General features: G+C 45.1%; 1 protein-coding gene across 1 annotated transcript; it reads right to left on the bottom strand.

Annotated features, from left to right (window-relative positions):
• Positions 1–12140: 12140 nt before the first annotated feature.
• Positions 12141–19190, bottom strand: marco (macrophage receptor with collagenous structure). The gene is made up of 13 exons (XM_084457969.1): positions 19049–19190; positions 18424–18522; positions 17793–18041; positions 17567–17611; positions 17408–17479; positions 16032–16112; positions 14719–14823; positions 14544–14597; positions 14214–14312; positions 13781–13816; positions 13301–13366; positions 12872–13042; positions 12141–12585 (listed from the first exon to the last, which is right to left on the bottom strand). The coding sequence occupies exons 1-13, from the start codon at positions 19164–19166 to the stop codon at positions 12455–12457; spliced, it is 1326 nt and encodes a 441-aa protein (XP_084314095.1). The 5' UTR covers positions 19167–19190; the 3' UTR covers positions 12141–12454.
• Positions 19191–19744: the final 554 nt, after the last annotated feature.

The following is a 19744-nucleotide window of genomic DNA, read 5'->3' as shown; positions in this document are numbered from 1 at the left end:
TCAGAAAATATTAGCCAAACAGAGAAAACAAGTATTACTGACTTTGTACCATATCTGTGAGCCTTCGTAGTCTATTTGATGTGTCTTCTTTGACCTACTAGCATAAAGGCATTGGCACATCGGATGAATTATGTCAGTTTTCCTACACCTCTGATTGATTTAAACCAATGGCCGTAATTGATAGCCACTGTTTCTGAAATGTGCCACCTCTCTATTCACAGAGACTATTCATAATGAGGCCATTACACAGGGCAGGAAATCCATCACTAAACATGAAGCCCCTGAGGGTCCGAGTGGACTGTGGGACACGCTGCTAATATCAGGACTTTCCCATCATTCTCCTGGAGAGGGCTGTTGGCAGTTGCCAGATACTGACACCTAATCACTATGCAAATGCTTATGCCAACGCCCTCTGTCACATCGCTCTCTAATATTCTCTTTTTTTAGTGCCATCGTATAGACAATCTCTCCATCCACTCAATGTTAAAGAAACGAGAGAGGGGGTGGATTTTGAAATCAAACTGATGTTTTGACAGGGTTTCTTTTGTCATTAGTTATGCAAAATGCACAATGGTTAAATACACCTTGAACAGATTTTACAAAAAATAATATTTTGCTGTTGGAAATCAATAGCTGTAACATACAGTGAAGTTACATTTCCCTGGCACAATGTACTGTACAGTGCATCTGGAACATACTCACATCCTTTCACTTTTTCCACATTTTGTTATGTTACAGCCTTATTCCAAAATTGATTAAAAAATGTTTTTCTCAAAGATCTACTCACAATGCCCCAGTGAAAAATATTTTTCTAGAATATTTTGCAAATATATTTAAAAAATAAAAAACTAATATCACATGTACATGAGTATTCAGACCCTTTACTCAGTACAGTACAGTACTTTATTTAGGCACCTTGTCAGTGATTACAGCCTCAAGTCTTCTTGGGTGTGACACTACCTCTGTATTTGGCGTATTTCTCCCATTCTTCTCTGCAGATCCTCTCAAGTTCAGTCAGGTTAGATGGGGAGAGTCACTGCTCAGCTATTGCAATTCTGTACAGTGGCAAAGGTCTTAAAGTAGAGGTCACTCCAAGGTTGAGGAAGAACACATTTAAAATGTAATCCATTTTTGTAATAAGGCTGTAACATAACAAAATGTGTGAAAAAGTGAAGGGGTGTGAGTACTTTCTGGATGCAGTGTAAACGGTCTGAGACAACTAGAATCTCATTTAGGGAGGCATGGGAAACATTTATGGATAATCACACCCTTGTTACTGAACTGCCTCCACACTGAGTGCTATTTGGTTGCCCTTTAACACGAGCCTTGACATGCATCGTATACAAATGAGATTGTGTGTCCTTTGGGGCCACTCTCAAAGGTTAGTAACTGCACACCGCATGGCCGATGAGGGTTTTTAATGAGCAACAGCAACCCATTTGATTAGGTGGGATAAATTAGACCCTAGGACCCTGCAATCCTGGGTGCATGTATAAGAAGATATGGAGGTCGATAAGAGGAACTATGAATTTTAGGGCGAAATTAGACCTTGCATGGAGATCACCTCAGAAATAATTGCTCGACGTGTCTGTGTGTGTGTGTGTGTGTGTGTGTGTGTGTGTGTGTACACTGTCCAAGGGTCAACAGTCAGATTATGCTCTATCACTTTATGGATTTAGCTGAAAGATTCAACACATAGACTGATCTGAAAAGTTACTGACTGATAGTTACCAAATTGTGCAATATGTGTCTACTCTGCATCTTAGTTTTGTTGAAAAATATGTGAAACAGTGAAATATGTTGCCATGACGCCCCCCCCCATTTACAGACATCTCATTATAAATTTGCCAGTTCATAACAAAGATCTGATTTGATGTTTCCACTACAGATTTTGTTTAAGCATAATCAAATTGATTGACTTTGATTGCCAAGTGTTTGCCCTTCTTGCTCTCTGTGGGGGAGAAGACTGCCTGCCTAGTTCTGATCACATTGAACCCCTGCTGCTGATTATCTCGCAGGATTGGATTCACGTTGTACAAGATTCAGTCACTGTCAGTTGCCAGTTTAGTCGCTGTCCCCTACAGTCACCTCATTTGGGGCGTTAGGATACCAGAGCTACTTGTCTGTTAGGCAATGTTGACGGCAGTTATTTTAATCTTGCTGTTCTGCAGTGGCGGTGCAAAGTAAGTTAATTGATGGAAGGTATGTGTGTGTGTTGGCACTTGGCACCATATGAAGGATGTTAGATGTGAGGCACCATATGAAGGAAGTTAGATGTGAGGCACCATATGAAGGATGTTAGATGTGAGGCACCATATGAAGGATGTTAGATGTGAGCCTTCTAGTTCTTTTCCACCAGCTGTGCCACATCACGCCATCTAAGAGACAGCCCCACCATCCCCTCTCCTCCTGACCCCACCATCCCCTCTCCTCCTGACCCCACCATCTCCTCTCCTCCTGACCCCTCTGATCCCACCATCCCCTCTCCTCTGACCCCTCTGACCCCACCATCCCCTCTCCTCCTGACCCCTCTGACCCCACCATCTCCTCTCCTCCTGACCCCTCTGATCCCACCATCCCCTCTCCTCTGACCCCTCTGATCCCACCATCCCCTCTCCTCTGACCCCACCATCTCCTCTCCTCCTGACCAGTCTGATCCCACCATCCCCTCTCCTCCTGACCCCTCTGACCCCACCATCCCCTCTCCTCTGACCCCACTGACCCCACCATCCCCTCTCCTCCTGACCCCTCTGACCCCACCATCCCCTCTCCTCCTGACCCCTCTGACCCCACCATCCCCTCTCCTCCTGACCCCTCCATCCCCTCTCCTCCTGACCCCTCTGATCCCACCATCCCCTCTCCTCTGACCCCTCTGACCCCACCATCCCCTCTCCTCCTGACCCCTCTGACCCCACCATCCCCTCTCCTCCTGACCCCTCTGACCCCACCATCTCCTCTCCTCCTGACCCCTCTGACCCCACCATCTCCTCTCCTCCTGACCCCTCTGACCCCACCATCTCCTCTCCTCCTGACCCCTCTGACCCCATCATCTCCTCTCCTCCTGACCCCTCTGACCCCATCATCTCCTCTCCTCTGACCCCTCTGACCCCACCATCCCCTCTCCTCCTGACCCCTCTGACCCCACCATCCCCTCTCCTCCTGACCCCTCTGACCCCACCATCCCCTCTCCTCCTGACCCCTCTGATCCCATCATCTCCTCTCCTCCTGACCCCTCTGATCCCACCATCCCCTCTCCTCTGACCCCTCTGACCCCACCATCCCCTCTCCTCCTGACCCCTCTGATCCCACCATCCCCTCTCCTCTGACCCCTCTGACCCCACCATCCCCTCTCCTCCTGACCCCTCTGACCCCACCATCTTCTCTCCTCCTGACCCCTCTGACCCCATCATCTCCTCTCCTCCTGACCCCTCTGATCCCACCATCCCCTCTCCTCTGACCCCACCATCCCATCTCCTCCTGACCCCTCTGATCCCACCATCCCCTCTCCTCCTGACCCCTCTGATCCCACCATCCCCTCTCCTCTGACCACTCTGACCCCACCATCCCCTCTCCTCCTGACCCCTCTGACCCCACCATCCCCTCTCCTCCTGACCCACATGGATTAATTAATTAACTTTGTTTTATTTGGGATACTGTAAATTTGAGTTAGAGCTGCCCTTGCATTGTAAGATTGGTTGCTGTAGTGTACAGTACAGTGTAAGGATGACAAATCATAACCACAGACAGTCACATGTACTACAGCTCTTTTCACAAGTATTCGGACCTCTCTGCTCATTCATATATCGTACTTGAGCCTGGCATAGAGAAAATAGAAATGGTAGTGGATTATTTGGAAATTAGTTTTAATATAATATGAATATCAGCACTGTCTCAACTTAGCAAACTGATTGCTTATACAAATATATGACTTAATATACTGTAAAGTAAATCCACATTAAGCTCTGTTGACATGTTCAGTAAAAAAAGAGGTGATTCATTTTCCTAAAACTGGTGCCAAACTGTTACCTCTGGCATCGTGCTTGGCAGTCCGCTGGCATGCATGGCGTGTCAGGTTTCAGCTGCGTGCTTGCGGTGTCTGGACAGTACCTGTCTCGGGGCCACAATTCTGACCCCATCTCCCGTTCTGAGGCCCACAACCGGGGGAAGAGGATCGATGATTTTCTATCAGGGCCACGAGGTGGGGAGCGTTCAGCTGGCCTCAGCCCACAGACGTCGTGCTCGGCTGTCACTGCTACACAGAGGGAGCTACAGCAGCGTCGCCCTCTTATACACTCTCATCTGACAAGTTTTTTGAAAAATGTCCCACTTTTACAGGACCAGGGTTACGAATTAATTCTGTCAGGTGTTTGTTACTGATTGTAATTTCTGACAGGTGTGGAGGGGATGGCGAATGAGAGAAGAGCAGGAACATATTTCATAAATGGACAATTTGCATACTTTTTATAGCTACTACTACATGTTCCCCAAAAGGGCTCAAAATTAATATATGTTGAGCACATATCTTTTTACCATTTTGTGTTTCTTTATTGTATTGATGGGTCTGGGTATGGGTATTGATGACAATGAATACTTTTAATCTACTATAGAGCATTCTTTAAATTGTATAATTTACTGTAGAGCAACTAGGTTTATCTGTGCCAAACAGGCAGGGCTTTCCAAACAGGATCAGTGAGGCTATGGGGGCAAAGCACAGTCCAAAGAGCATGAAACAGATTCACACAGACCATTCATGAAACAGATTCACACAGACCATTCATGAAACAGATTCACACAGACCATTCATGAAACAGATTCACACAGACCATTCATGAAACAGATTCACACAGACCATTCTTGAAACAGATTCACACAGACCATTCTTGAAACAGATTCACACAGACCATTCATGAACAAGAGTGCCAAGATCAAGAGTTGTGGACGTGCTCCAGCGTGAAAAATGTACAGTGGCAAAGTGAATGTGGACGCTTCAGGCAGTAAACTGAACAATAGCATAAAAAGACGCACCAGACCTTGTCTGGAGCTCCTGAAAAATACTGACAAACCATAAACAAGGTCAGAAAAGATGTCATAATAGGTTATTGAAATGGCAGTGGCTTCTGAACCAGGGCCGCAATTTCTTCATGATTGGTGAACCGGAGTTGACCTCAATGCTTGACCTTTCACTGACCTCACACGACATCTGGTGACACGCTTTACTCAAGACTTGCCATTTTGGTTCTGTAAGCGTGAGAAGTGTAACTGTTATGCTCTCCAGAGGCATGGCAAGGAGACCTAGAAACAGGTGTAACTGAGTTGAATTTGTTAAACTCACTCTTCAGCATGAATACCACCCACCCGTGCCGTTGAATTGCTAGCGTTTCGGTGGTGTAGCTGGCTAAAGCTATGTTTATAGGTTGTCATGCGTAGGCAAGTGAAGGTGGACGTGATAAGAGACACGTGACAGATGGAACAGATAGAAGACCTGGAAAACATTGTATTTTCATTTGTAGTACATTTTCAGTAAAATCGTGGGCCCGAATACGATGTTAATTTGCATGTCGTGTGTTGTTGACTCAAGTTTGTTAGCCTAACAGACTGAATTGACAATTAATTTCACTTCATTATTCTGAACAAGCTCCCATTGCAGCCGTTTTCCAAGATGGGCGTTGCTGAAGGAGTCCTCAGCGATTAGTTCATCCCCTAACCAATCATATTTCACCAATCTCTTTTCCACTAGTAGGCAAAATCCCAAAGTCCTGTTTGACACCATTAGTAACATTGTCAGTCCCGCGCCTCCTGTGGTACCTATTTTTTCATATAAGGACTGCAGTTATTTTCTTTCATTTTTTTGTGGACATAGTGGCTGATCTCAGGTCTAGCATCATCCCTTCTGCCTCCCCCTCCCTGTCTGCCCAACCTGGCAGACTATTTTGAACTGTTTTTCTCCTATCTCCCTTAATGACCTAATGAGCTAGTTAGTTCGATGAACACATCCTCCAATTGGAAATTTTCACATGTTTGGCATGGCTTGGACATAAGCATTCCCCTGATGCTTGTTCTCACTGCTCCCACGGAGGACTACAGGCCTATGTGCAAGTCATGCCAAACACCTAAAAATATTCAGATTGTGATACATTTCACAGGAGAGCATACGGGGACTGGTAAGATTACACCCTGTGCTTTCTGTTTCAGTAAAGCAAATGTATTATAGTTTTTCAACGCATTTACGGGTGCCCCATTGACTTCAGTGAAAGCTCAGTGAAATTATGGTCTCCATGTTTCAGGTTGCTTTGTTTGTACGATCGGCTTGTTGGTGCCTGGAATATTGTGTGCAATATGGCTGAATATTTATCAGATTTTGAGGATATAGAAGATGACTTAGAGTATGATGGAAACCGATCGTAGCGTAGAGAATGTGAGCCGCGAGTGTAGCCTATACAGGCCCGGCCGTCCCATAACGCGCATAACGCGCTGCGCATGGGGCCTCCCACCGCTAGGGGGCCTCCGAGACCCGCTGCCGCCACCCCCCCCCCCGTTGCCGCTTTGGTGTACCTGTTGTCAGAAACGGCCTACATCAGAACAGCAGCAATGTCGTCCAAAAGAACATGGCAATCGGGAGCAGATAAACGAAAAAAAGGAAAAATGAAGCCGAAAGGCGAAACAAAGACAAAGGTATGTTTATAGGAATATGTATTTGCCTGATAATACTGAATGTTCATGTTGTTGAACATGTTGACTCGAGCGAGCTAGCTAACTCAGAAGCAAGGAACTCAGTAGCTACATTTACAATTACAATTAGCACTAGGCTAACTAACGTCAAATTAGCTAACGTTTTATTATTCATATTCCGTTCACTCGTACGTCGAGGCTGTTCGCGATTATTAGCTTTGTTGACATGTTACATTCCATGCAAAATGGTATGTTTTGGTAGCCCTGCTGCAGCAGCTAAAGTTACCCAGCCAGCTGTAGCAGCTAACGTCATTAGCCTAGCCAGCTAGACCGCGCGCTCATAGATGGAGAGAAACAGAGAAACGGTCTGATTGGAGAGAAACGGTCTGATTGGAGAGAAACGGTCTGATTGCCTGCGGGAAGCGGCTGCATTCCACGGCTTGCTTGCAATACTTTTCTAGCAGGCCTACTTCACTTTCATTCTTGGGCTTGCTGTGTGTGTGTGTGTGTGTGTGTGTGTGTGTGTGTGTGTGTGTGTGTGTGTGTGTGTGTGTGTGTGTGTGTGCGTGTGCGTGTGTGTGTGTGTATGTGTGCACGCGCGTGCGTCCACACACGCACCCTTAAGTAGGGGTTACATATACATTATCGACAATCTGTTTGCTCCCATATTCCCGCTTTAGGTTAGACTATCTTTACAAAGATGGCAAAACGATTCTCTGCGCAGAGGGAGGAGGAGGAGGGGGACATGTTAGAAGATGGAATTCTGTCCACCCTGCAGCAAGGCAGTGTGCGGAAAATCCATAGCCACTGTCATGAATATCTGTGCGAATAAAAGTGCGTTTGAACGCACGTTCTATTTGCCTGGATACTAGAAATGCCATAGCCCATAGCCAACGTTAGTAGTAGGCCAATGGCGCCACCCTGTGGAAAAGTCAGATAGGTCCCATTCACTCCAAGCCTGAATAGATGAATACATAAAAATAAAATAAAAATTATACTCTCTTAAATCTTTAGGCCCCTGAAGCCTTTAGCAAGTGCAAAACCTCTGATTGGTCAAGGTGATTGCATTGCACCAGTTACAGGTTGTGGTATTGGTTTGCATATCTAAAACATATAATGTAAATATGACCCTTAGTCTGTAAAGTAAGCTGTCTATAATGTCTATTTAATATTTATAGAAATGTACTCATTTTACTCTTTGTGTGTGTCATTTCACAGGTGCAATGCTAAAATATATTACCAAAACACCAGGGCCTTCTTCAGCCAGTGAAGATCCAGCCGAAGAGGCTTCAAACCAATTACCCACAGACAGTGAGGAGGGTCCAGGTGAGAGGGTGCCATGCCAAGCATCCTCAGACAGTGAGGAGGATCCAGGTGAGAGGGTGCCATGCCAAGCATCCTCAGACAGTGAGGAGGGTCCAGGTGAGAGGGTGCCATGCCAAGCATCCTCAGACAGTGAGGAGGGTCCAGGTGAGAGGGTGCCATGCCAAGCATCCTCAGACAGTGAGGAGGGTCCAGGTGAGAGGGTGCCATGCCAAGCATCCTCAGACAGTGAGGAGGATCCAGGTGAGAGGGTGCCATGCCAAGCATCCTCAGACAGTGAGGAGGATCCAGGTGTGGGGACATCACACCAAGCACACTCAGCTAGTGAAGACCCAGATGAGAGGGTGCCATCACACCAGCCACAATACAGGGTTTGCAGGGGCTTTGAGAACTGCCAAGGAGATGTGTGAGCAGATGAATGTGGAGCCTCTTCTTACACAGAAAAGGCTCAGAAACACAAAGAGGCATTTTTCTTACGAAGCCTCTGACAAGTCAGTAAGGGATGCACTGAAGAACCTGGAAATCAACTTCTTTAACATGGTTGTGGACTCTGCCTCATCCATTAATGAAAGATTCCAGACACGTGAGCAGGTAAAAGACAAATTCGGGATGTTGCTGAATTTCAATAGTGGAGTTGGAGCAGGAATGTCCAGGGAGTCTTTGAAAACTGACTGCTTGGCGGTGGAGAAGATACTGAGCCATGATGGTGTATCTGACTTCAACGGGAGAGAACTGGCAGAAGAAATTGAAAACTTGCCATCAGGTCTTCCATCTCAGACAATGACTGCACTTGAATTGCTGACGTACATCCATGACAAGCAGCTGAAAGAAGTGTATCCTAACCTCTGGGTTGCTCTCAGGATTGCAGTCACTCTTCCAGTGACTGTAGCCTCAGCAGAATGGAGTTTTTCAAAGCTAAAGCTAATCAAGACCTACCTGCGGTCAACAATGGCACAGGACCGTTTGAGTGGACTTTCCATCCTGAGCATCAATCGGGAGCTGGGCCAGCATCTCTCCTATGATGACATTATTGTTGACTTTGCCGCAAAGAAAAGCAGAAGGCAAAGGTTTTGAAGGCATGTACATAACCTAACATGATCTCTCGCAATATTAAAGCTCTATAGAAAACGGATTTAAGTAGCCTATTCGATTTTAAATGAATATCTAATAAGTCCTTGGGGCCCCCAACTTCATTCTGTGCTTGGGGCCCCCAAAAAGCTGGAGCCGGCACTGAGCCTATAGATGGAGAATAGCCAGTCTGCGCGCTGTGCGCATGCGTGCTCGAGCAAGTAGGGAAGCTTTATGTCGTTTCTAAAGACGTTTCTAAAGATCATATTACAGAGGCATGTGAAAACCACAACAAGCCCTCGCTCTACGGAAGCTGTTGGTAATTTATGATAGTACAAAACTTCACAGGAGACCCAAGTCGTTTCAGCCTTTACGGGTATTTATTACGTAACACACTCAATACAGCTCAGTACAGCTAAGTATTCTGATACAGCCCCCCAGCCCAACTGGGCTCACCATCTTTATATGCAGATCCTCAAAAACAGTGTGTGCGTCACATTTGGCTAATGGTTTGAAACTGACGTAAGTAGATATGAATCTTAGAGATATTGTGAAATGGGACATTCCAGTCTAGAATACTCTGACTTGCACAACTCACTAGGGACTTTAACTGAGCTTGCTGCTCTCTTCCTGTTGCTCTCCTCAGCCTATCCAACTTGACCTTACGGCCTTACAATTTCCACAACAAAGCACAACTAGCGATTCATAGATTGTTGAAAACAACCGTTTCGCGGCAGAAAATACATTTTTTAGAAGCTGCATTCTCGGTGCCCCGTCCTCCGCCATTACATGGATATACTTGGCTCGCGCTGGATTTTAAATTTCTTCTACAGGCCTCCGAATTACACCAAAGTTATCTCGGTGAGTCAAACGTCTTATAATATGCCGTAAATAAGGTCCAGGTTGTCAAAAAAGAGCATTCTCCTTTAATGTTTTTGTGTGTGATGTTCTGTGTAGTACAAAAAAAAACTTCCCCCAAAAAGTAAAATGTTGAACTATCCCTTTGAATAAATGTGTAACTTCAAACATTATGCATTAGATGCATTTGCGTATCTATTAACCATACAGTATAAACCAGCATTAATATCTTCGGGACAGACAGGTCTCTATGGGCCCTGGTAATAGCTTATGAATATGTGTCTTAATGTCTCTGCCACTCAGGAGTCCTCCCCTGCTCTCATAGGTTTGAAGGACAGGGAGGCCATGCTCATTACTGATTGTCTCACCCTTATCCCCTCCCTCGGATCATTTATTTATCCTCGTCAGCTCCTCAATTACACCTGGTGGTCAGAGGTTGGTGGGGAGGGATGGGGTGGTGAGGGGATAGGGTTAGGGAGCAGGCCTGGGCAACCCTGAGTTTGACTGGCTAATGAACAAGAGAAAGAGCGACCCTCCTCATGTTTATTTCCCGGTTTCGCCAAGAGCAGGAGCCCCGGGAGAAATGGTGATAAGGCTGCTGAATTATAATCAGTGCTTTGTGGTTTAGTACGCCTCAACTGCTCTCTTCGCTATACGAATGGAGGAGATGAAGGGATGAAGAGAGAAGAATTCGACTCCAAGGAAGGAGATGGGTGAGTCAAGCTCTTGGCCCCAGAGGGCGAAGGCTCGTAAGGCAGACGAACCGTGAATCAACTCCCTTAACATGAACATGAGTTGTGGCCAAGTCTACAGGCACTTCATTGTCACACACAGAGCTCACCCATTTGCCGCCATGGCTTTGCTGCCTTACGAGGTAAGTCTCTGGAGCAGTTGATATGCGTTCATTATGAAATATCCTAAAACTATGTATAATGTCAAACATTGTCATATAAATTAATGTCCATTTTTCTATTGCCGATTGAGATAACATAATGATTCGGCCTACCCCCCCTTCATGAAAGCCTTTCCATTTGCAGTTCTGAGAGTTCTGAGGACATGGTGTCTTTGTCGACATTCCCGGTAAAATCCCAAGCTGCGCACAGTTAGTGATGTGTTTTATGTCAAACAGCAATGTCTGGTCTGCCAGAGAGGACAGGTGGAACAAGAAAAAAAAAAAAGGTGCAACTGACACTTTGGCGGAGGTTGTCTAGAGTTGGGATAATCATAGCGTGTTCCCATTGCTAGCTAGCCTACTGTAGCAACCATGGCTGAACAAACAGGGAAAAGAACAGTGTTGCCCACAGGTGAGCAAAATAAAGCATAAAAAGAAACCGCCGGCATGATGTTCAAAGACAAACTAAACTAAAGTAACAGTGCAGTCGAAAAATACACCTGCAATTACCTTAAACAGTAAGTCTCATTTTATTCAGATCTTTATGGTTGGTCTGCCTTTAGGGTTAATACGCACTAGTTTATAAGCACTAGTTCTATTAATACATCCATGATAAGCACGTACTGTATAACACCAACTTTATCACTGAACGCTATGGACGATATATTCAGAAGTCCTCAGGATGCTGTAGCCTACAGTAGGCCTATATTTCATATTTCAATTTGATTACAGAAAATAGTTTTTCCTACACAGGCCATGAATGAAACAGTCCTGAATATGACTGACAGGCTTTGTCAGAAATGATCAGCTAGAACCACATCTTTGACCCCAACACTGTGTCAGAACCTAGAAGTTAGGCAAAAGAGCCGTGCGCACATCCAACCTTACTAGGCCAGGTGCTGGATCTTAGAGTACATACGTGAGGAGAGAGGAAAGATCCTCACACTGATATCTCCCGGTTCACTTTATTGAAAATACGCAACGTTTCGATCCTTAGGTCTTCATCAGGCAACTTCCGGGAACCGGGAGATATCAGTGTGCGGATCTTTCCTCTCTCCTCAGAATCTAGAAGTTAACCGCTGACCTGAGCAAAATGACATCTCGGGGCATGTGATGGAGGGGAGGTGTGATGGCAGGCAGCCACGTTACAGAAAGGGATGTAGGCAGATGGAGGGATAGAGGAAGGTTAGATGGAGAACCTGAGATTTCAGTTGGACTAATGACTGATTATATTGATTAAAAACACTGACACTGTCCGTGTTTGGTACTGGTTGGTTTTAATAACGATAATGGTGGTTTAGAAAACAGAATAAAAATGCATTTGATTTTATGTTATCTTCATACAATTAATAAGACTGCAATTGAATTACAAAACACCTGAGCTTGTCAACCTCTGGCTCTTCTAACAAAATGGAGTAGATTGTACCATGGGAGAGTAAATGAAGTACAATTAAGTGTTATATCATGATATTCAAGCATGAAGGCAATATTTGTTCCTGCTATCAATAGTGTGTGTGGTGGTGGTGTGTGTGTGGTGGTGGTGGTGGTGGTGGTGGTGTGTGTGTGTGTGTGTGTGTGTGTGTACCTGCGTGTATTTACAACAATCGTGTGTGTGTGTTTTCTGTCTGTCTTTGTGTCTTGGTTTCAGGCGCATGACACCCCAGCATCTTCCTGGTGTCCACAGTTGTTCACTCCCATGCCGTTGTGAGGGCAGTCAAACACAGAGGCCTCTGTGCCGACGCATCGCAGGTCGTCAAACCAGATTTTACCCGTTCCTGAAAGGATTCAGCAAAACCCACATGCTTCATTCATCTGATCCACATAATGCACAACACATATGATCATAAAGGACAACTACTGTTTTGTTCCATTTCCACAATAAAATATGAGAACGAATACCAACAAGTTAGAGGCGGCCAATGGCTCCTGGTCTGGTATTACTAATCATTGTGAATTATTTAGGCCCTCTGTTTATTCACATAAAAAATCTAAAAACAACAGACAAACAAAATGAGGGAAAACTATACTGTAAAACAGATAGGTGATTGAGAATGGTCTCACCTGGAGAAGCCGTAATGACCGCAGTGGCTCTTTGGTACCCCAGCATCTTACAGATCACTTTGGCATCGAGGGTGTCAAAGCTGTCGTCACACACCGTTCCCCAGATCCCCATGTGCAGCACCTCGACTCTTCCTCTGGGGCCCCCGCCCGCGATGCGCACGTTCGTTGCCACTGGAAAGCATATTCAGAAACTCCTTATGCATCCTCAGGATTCAAATGGAGATTAATATAACAACACAGTCCAATATGCATAGCGTATTCGCATAGATGTTCAATTAATGCATACTAGCATAAAAACAATTCTAATAGCATTGTCAAGAGCATGGTATTTTGTTTAATTTTGAAAACATGTTTTGGATAAGCAGAATATTCCATATCTGCTATGGAGAAATCTGCTGTGATTTAGGCTGCAGCAGTTCAGACACTCACCGGGAGAAGCTCCATTCTCTCCACGTGGACCTGGAGCACCAGGTAAGCCTTGAAGCCCTCTGGGACCTAGCAAAGAGAGAGAGAGACTGAAATTAATCACACACAAGCTTTCTTACGCACACAAACACACATACACACACACACACACCTCAACTTTATTTATAGAGAGCTTTAAAAACAACCATGGCTGCAACAAAGTGCTGTACATGAGTAATCATAAATACATAAATCCAAACAGTAACAAGCAATGAAAGAATAAAAACAATAAAAGACAGTAGGGCAATTAAAACAGGAGCAAAGTCTCATGCCAGGTTGAAAGAGAAGGAATAAAAAAGGGTTTTAAGACTAGTTTTAAAAATGGATAGTGATGAAGCCTGTCGAATGTGCAGGGGTAGGTCGTTCCATAGCTTGGGAGCAGCGACTGAAAAGGCTCACACACACACACACACACACACACCCTATGAGCCCACACAAACTCACCACTGGTGCCATTAAAGCCAGGAGGACCGACTGGTCCTAAAAGAGAGGAAACAATGTGTGAGATTTGACCACCTTTAACAAACAACATATTTGGGTAGCAGAGACAGCCAGGGCCAGCTCTAGACTTTTGGAGGCCCTAGGCAAAATTGTCTGTGGAGGCTCCCTTTTGAAATAACCCCAATCCACCATCAAGCAATAAAGAATGAGGCGCCATCATTCTATCATCATGTAACATTAGGCTATCATCATCAGCAATGATGCACATGAGAATCAAATTCAGTTGGGGCCTCAACCAATCAGATCAGTCTATTGCTTGGGGAGGGTTGAGAGGCTGGAGGCCCTAGGCATTTCCATACTCCACCTGTAAGAGGCACCAGCCCTGGAGACAGCTGATTTTGTAATTGAATCAAAAGATGTAATGGCTGAAACTCACCTGGTGGCCCCGGAGCTCCAGGCATCCCCGGCGTGCCACTGCTTCCCTCATGACCAGGCGTTCCCGGCTGGCCAATATCCCCTGGAGGCCCTTGAGCACCTGAGTACCACAACACCAAAATGTCTCTCCAGTGTGTTTAAGGTTACATAGATACAAAATGCACATGTTACACAATGTATAATCACGCAGACACACAAAGACACAAAATGCACGTTACACAATGTATAATCACGCAGACACACACACACACAAAATGCACATGTTACACAATGTATAATCACGCAGACACACACATTCACACAGTGGAACATTAGTGGAAAGCTGTAATACCGTCATCCCCTTTATCTCCTTTAGGCCCATCTCTGCCTGCCGGTCCTACAGGACCTGAGTATATAGATAAAAGTTAAGGCGATCAAAAGGGTCAGACATGCGCCGGCTGAGTGTTGACTTCCTGAAGCATTTCCCAGTGTTTCCCATTGTGTGTTAAAAGCACAAGGACGCCTACCTGGCAGTCCAGGGGCCCCCCTTTCCCCTTTCGATCCTGGCCCTTGATTCCCGGGGACCCCTGGTAATCCTGGTATTCCATTGGGACCTCTGGGACCTGCTGGACCTGCGCCATGCACACAATCAAAAACTCATGTGAGACCGCAGAGAAACTCAGCATTGATAAGATGCAGCTTTATTTGTATTACAGAACTGCAACATACTGTAGAGAACTACAACTGCTTTCCCAATTTGTAGAATGAATATGTGTTTCAGATTACTCTTTTAAAGACATTAACGGTGACATAGCTCCTGGAGGTGTGCCCGGATATATAGCCCAGGTGACCCCCTCACCCAGGCCCCGAGGTAAAAAGATAGCCCCTCGGCCCCGAGCCTGGGGGGAGAGGACTATAACAAATAACCCAAACGCCGAAGAAGATTACTCTTGAAAGCGCTGTTCCGGATAATATAAGAGTTGTTAGATACTGATACAGTGTATATATAATACAGTATATACTATGTATACAGTATCATGGTGTGATAGAGAGATAGCAAATTACCACTTTTTCAGTCAAACTTACACCAGCGCAAATATGTAATAGTTTTCCATCCTCGTTTCAGATTAACTGTATCCTCGGATAAGACAAATATGTTTTTCTAAATGCCATGAGTAAGCACCTTCGATGTTCACTCCGATGTTACGAGTCAGCAACTTTGGAACACATTTCACAATATTCATTTCCTGGTGTAAATTCCTGTAATGTGGCTCAGGAACCGAAACTGACATAGTTCCCAATTAGGTCAAATCATCAAAATCATCAGATACATTATATAATTTTAGTAGTGTGAACTGTGAAGCAATGTGAAGGATGGCTCCAATAGGTTTAGATTCATACATTCAGTGCTCTTATTTTTAACAGGAAGTCGAGCCTTGGGCAGACCCATTAACAGAGGGTCTTATCTTTTTATAAGGCCAAGGAGGGGGGGGGGGGGGGTAACTAACACGACTGTAGCAGCAGTTTTAAACTATACTGTACATCCAAAGACTTATTTCAATGCATTCATGTCTGTGCTTCGCAAGCTTTTGAAAAGCCAGGGCTCATTATTCAGCAATGAAAAATGCAAAGCCTGGGAGCAAGTTCAACCACTCAAATATGAATCATCATTCAAGATCATCTTTTATTTGGAGTGGTCTACCATATGTCGAGTGTGTGACACAGGTTCACCCTGAAAGATGATGCGAGATGTAGAATTGTAATGAAAAGGAGGTCATAGGTTAGGTGAGTTAGGGTTAATGTAGGTTTGGGTTATTAGAATCAGCTGGAGTTGTATCACCTGGTGGACCAGTGGGGCCTTGTCCTCCAGGATTTCCAGTCGGTCCCATCGTTCCTATTGGTCCAGCCTCTCCAGCTTCACCTGGGACAGAGGAGCATTAGCGTCCTGCACAACACACCCACAACACCCCCACAAACTGCTCCCACGTTCTGCACAACACCCCCACAAACTGCTCCCACGTTCTGGACAACACCCCCACAAACTGCTCCCACGTTCTGGACAACAGACCCACAAACTGCTCCCACGTTCTGGACAACACCCCCACAAACTGCTCCCACATTCTGGAATCTCAGAGCATTCAAACGTAAGAAAAAATCAATGGTCACATTGAATCAAATTAATAAGATTTTCAACTTTGATAGGGGAGGAAGATGTTTTGGATCAATCTCTACTTTTTCTATGATGTACTGTCTTATTGCCAAAGTCAATTATTGCCTTGACGAAAGGCACTTATCTGTACTAGCGATTCGAAACACGCACACGATACATTCTAGCACACAATATATTCTAGCACCGATAGTTAGCGTCAACAGCAGTGGTGTGATCAAAGATGGCATTTTCCCAGGACGACCTATTGGAAATCATTTGACTCAGGCTGGCTAGGTAATTTGTCGGCTCGTGTGAAACTCCATCCCCTGATTGAGACTTCATAAATGTCAGTGCATTGACTAAGCTGTGAGGTTATGAGAAAGCAAGCAGAATAACCATACAGCTCCCCCATTCTTCCCGCTTCCTCACCTGCTCCTGACACAAGATGACAGGTCATCAGCGTAGAGATCATTACTGGACAAGCAGCTGAAAGCTAATGCGGCTCCCGGTAGGCTACTGTAGCCTACAGTATAGGACCTCTTTAAGCTGCACCTGAAGGGATCTACTGTACCACCAACTTCACATCCAAAATTTTAAGCAGTGTGCATGAACGTAGTAACCTTCTGAGACCATCCTGATTTCACAATGTAGTGCACTCTGCAAATGTCTGTTCTAAAACAACGCGAAAGGGTCTGTTTCTTTGGGGGTGAACCGTCCCATAGGATAGGTCACCGTGGCCGGATCCCAGAGAAGAGTGGTATATCGGGCCGGCGCTACCCCCGAGGGTGGTTAGTTTAATTTTGAAGCGAGGGTCCACCGCTCTACAGCGAGCCCGTCCGGTGTAGGGGTCACAGTCACGGGCTCGAGAGAGGCTCTCTCTTCCGGATCGCCTACCACGGGGTTGCACAACAGTCGACCCTCTTCAGCAGCGACAGGGACTACTGGAGAATAGGTCGGGTGTGATTGGCTACTAAATTGGCGGAAGTTGAGATAAAATCTGAAATAAAGGTATATCAAAATACAAAAAGAGATAGAGAAGAGAAAGTCTCTCCATAGTGTCGACTCACCTTTGTCTCCTTTCTCTCCCCGGGGACTGGGAGGACCCTGTGATCCGGGCGCACCCATCTGACCAGGGGGTCCTGGACACCAACAAGGGAGTTTGAAAATGATGCTGGTTATATTATTCTCACTTAATCCACAGTTTCTTAATTTGAGGAGAGACTCACCTGACCCTCCAGACTCTCCCTTTTCTCCACTTGGTCCAGGGGGGCCTGCTTTTCAATAACACATAATTAAATAGTTCTTAAAAAGCACTTCAACAGGGAAATTGTTCTATCCTTTGATTTTGCTTGACATAATACTTTGCTCTCATGTCAGCACCAATGGCTTCACAGCCCTTCATTTACACCCCCCTCATTTTGAACATGGATGTCTGGCACTGTCTTACTGTACCTGCTTTGAGGCTGAGTTGTGCCAGTTTGTCCTGGAGGAGGTGGGTGCTGGCATTGACTGTGCCTAGCTCTGCCTTCATCTTGCCTAGTTGTCCCTCGTTATCACAGAGACTACTGATCTGGCTCTCTATTAATGCCTCCAGTTCTCTCGGCAAGGTCGTCTGGCTGGTGTTGGGATTGGAATGGTCATGTATCAGCCTATCTGTTGCTGGGGTGGACACAATGTGACTTCCAGACTCCAGGGCAAATACTGTAGAGAGAACAATATATGTGATTAATCGAATCCATGCTTTGATGTATCGGCATAACAGATTCTTCCCTTTACTGGACTAAAACAATAAACAAGTCTTAGAAAGCCTATAGTTTATTTATTTATTTATTTTTTATTGCAAGACGTAGAAACAAAAAGTAGAACTCATGCGTACATTCAGACTGAGTTCAGGGCAGGTGTATGAGCCCTATCAGTGTGTGTGATTAGTGCTACAAATTATGACATTGCAGCCAGGTGAGGTGGCAGCTGTGCTCTTCGAGTCTACTGCCTTAACTAGCTTATCCCTCCCAAGTCTGAGGTAGCCTACCATCTTAATCGGCCCAGGTTCAACCCGCTGTAAGCTGTGTGTGTGTGTGTTTACCTTTGTACAGAAGAAAGGCATTTAATACGGTCAGTAGGATGAGGTAGACCACAACAAAATTCCGACAATGCTGTCTCCTGGGCTTCGCTGGTGTTAACTCTGAAAGACGCGACACAACAAAAACATTACAATTTCGATATAGCCTATCTTATGGAAAGGTGTTCTAACAACAGTGAAATGAGGCTGCCATCTTCTGGACATTTCTGTGCTCTCATTTATTGTGGTTCAGTCAGTTCCACCAAGGAACGACAACTGTGTTCAAGCTTGAGGTGTAGGGTTGGGCTGTGTGGTTAATTGAGGCATCAACCGATAGCGTATTGGAAAAACTCAAGTCTAACTGGTAAACCATACAGATGTTTTTCCTTTCTAAAATGCAGGAAAATCATAGATCAGCGAGGTTGACAGATGATTAGGCTATTTTTGCAATGTGGTTGGTGAGGTTAACACTATAGGGTTTTGCAGAATACAAAGGGCAACATCCACATGATGTCTATGTGTTTTAAATTATGCTGCCTGTCTTGGCCAGGTCTACCTTGGAAAATAAAATATCAATGGGACTCGCTGGTTAAATAAAGGTAAAATAAAATAATTTAAAAAAACTAAAAAAACAACAACAGGGCCTTACCACTGCTCTGGAAGCTGTACATGTCACTTCTGCTCAGCTTCATGTCCAGGTCATATAGAGGGTTACTCTGGCTGAACAACGAAGTCCCTCTCTCTTCCCCGTCCATAGATGTCTCCATGGAGTCCCTTAATCACAGCAATAGATCACAGAGTGGGGCCAAGTTTCTCCAAGTTTCTCCTCTTATAGTAGCAAGTGATAATTCACCAATCTCACTGAGACCAAATTGCTCATTGCCGAGTTGAGTAAGTCAACTGATTTCTTGCTTAGGAAGTGGAATTTCTAACCACAAGTCACTTACAATAGGGAAGTTGGATTCCTCCCCAATTGTGAAATGCAAATTCAGCAGCATTTTCTTACTGTGGAAATGACATCGAAATACCCTATTGGGAAGTGTTATAAGAGTTCTGTGACTGTGACCCTAAACCAAGAAGTCATCAAAACAGGTCTGCTGTGAAAACATACAAGAGAAGTCCTCACCATTGATATCAGTGTTATATCTCATGTCTGCCCCACAAAACTTTGTTAAAAGTCATTTTTGAGGTTGTGACATGATCACAGCTCTTTTCAGTCCTGGCCACACAGTGAACTGCCCACCGACATCAGGACTGCTCATATTTCACCATGGGGTCTAACCCTATTGTGTTTTTAGTTATTTACTTCAGCACTTTACCTTAAGCACTACATTATACTCTTAGT

This window comes from Borostomias antarcticus, assembly GCF_949987555.1.
Source record: "Borostomias antarcticus genome assembly, chromosome: 2".
Classification (NCBI taxonomy): domain Eukaryota; kingdom Metazoa; phylum Chordata; class Actinopteri; order Stomiiformes; family Stomiidae; genus Borostomias; species Borostomias antarcticus.
This window is presented reverse-complemented; position numbering and strand designations above follow the sequence as displayed.

Bases quoted from the DNA above. Each gene is read 5' to 3' on its own strand.
- marco (XM_084457969.1), bottom strand. From the start codon at position 19,166: ATGGAGACATCTATGGACGGGGAAGAGAGAGGGACTTCGTTGTTCAGC. The intron at 14,824-16,031 runs GTGATACAACTC...TGCATGGCGCAG, and splicing joins AGGCCCCACTGGTCCACCAG to GTCCAGCAGGTCCCAGAGGT. The intron at 14,313-14,543 runs GTATTACAGCTT...TGTGGTACTCAG, and splicing joins AGGAGATAAAGGGGATGACG to GTGCTCAAGGGCCTCCAGGG.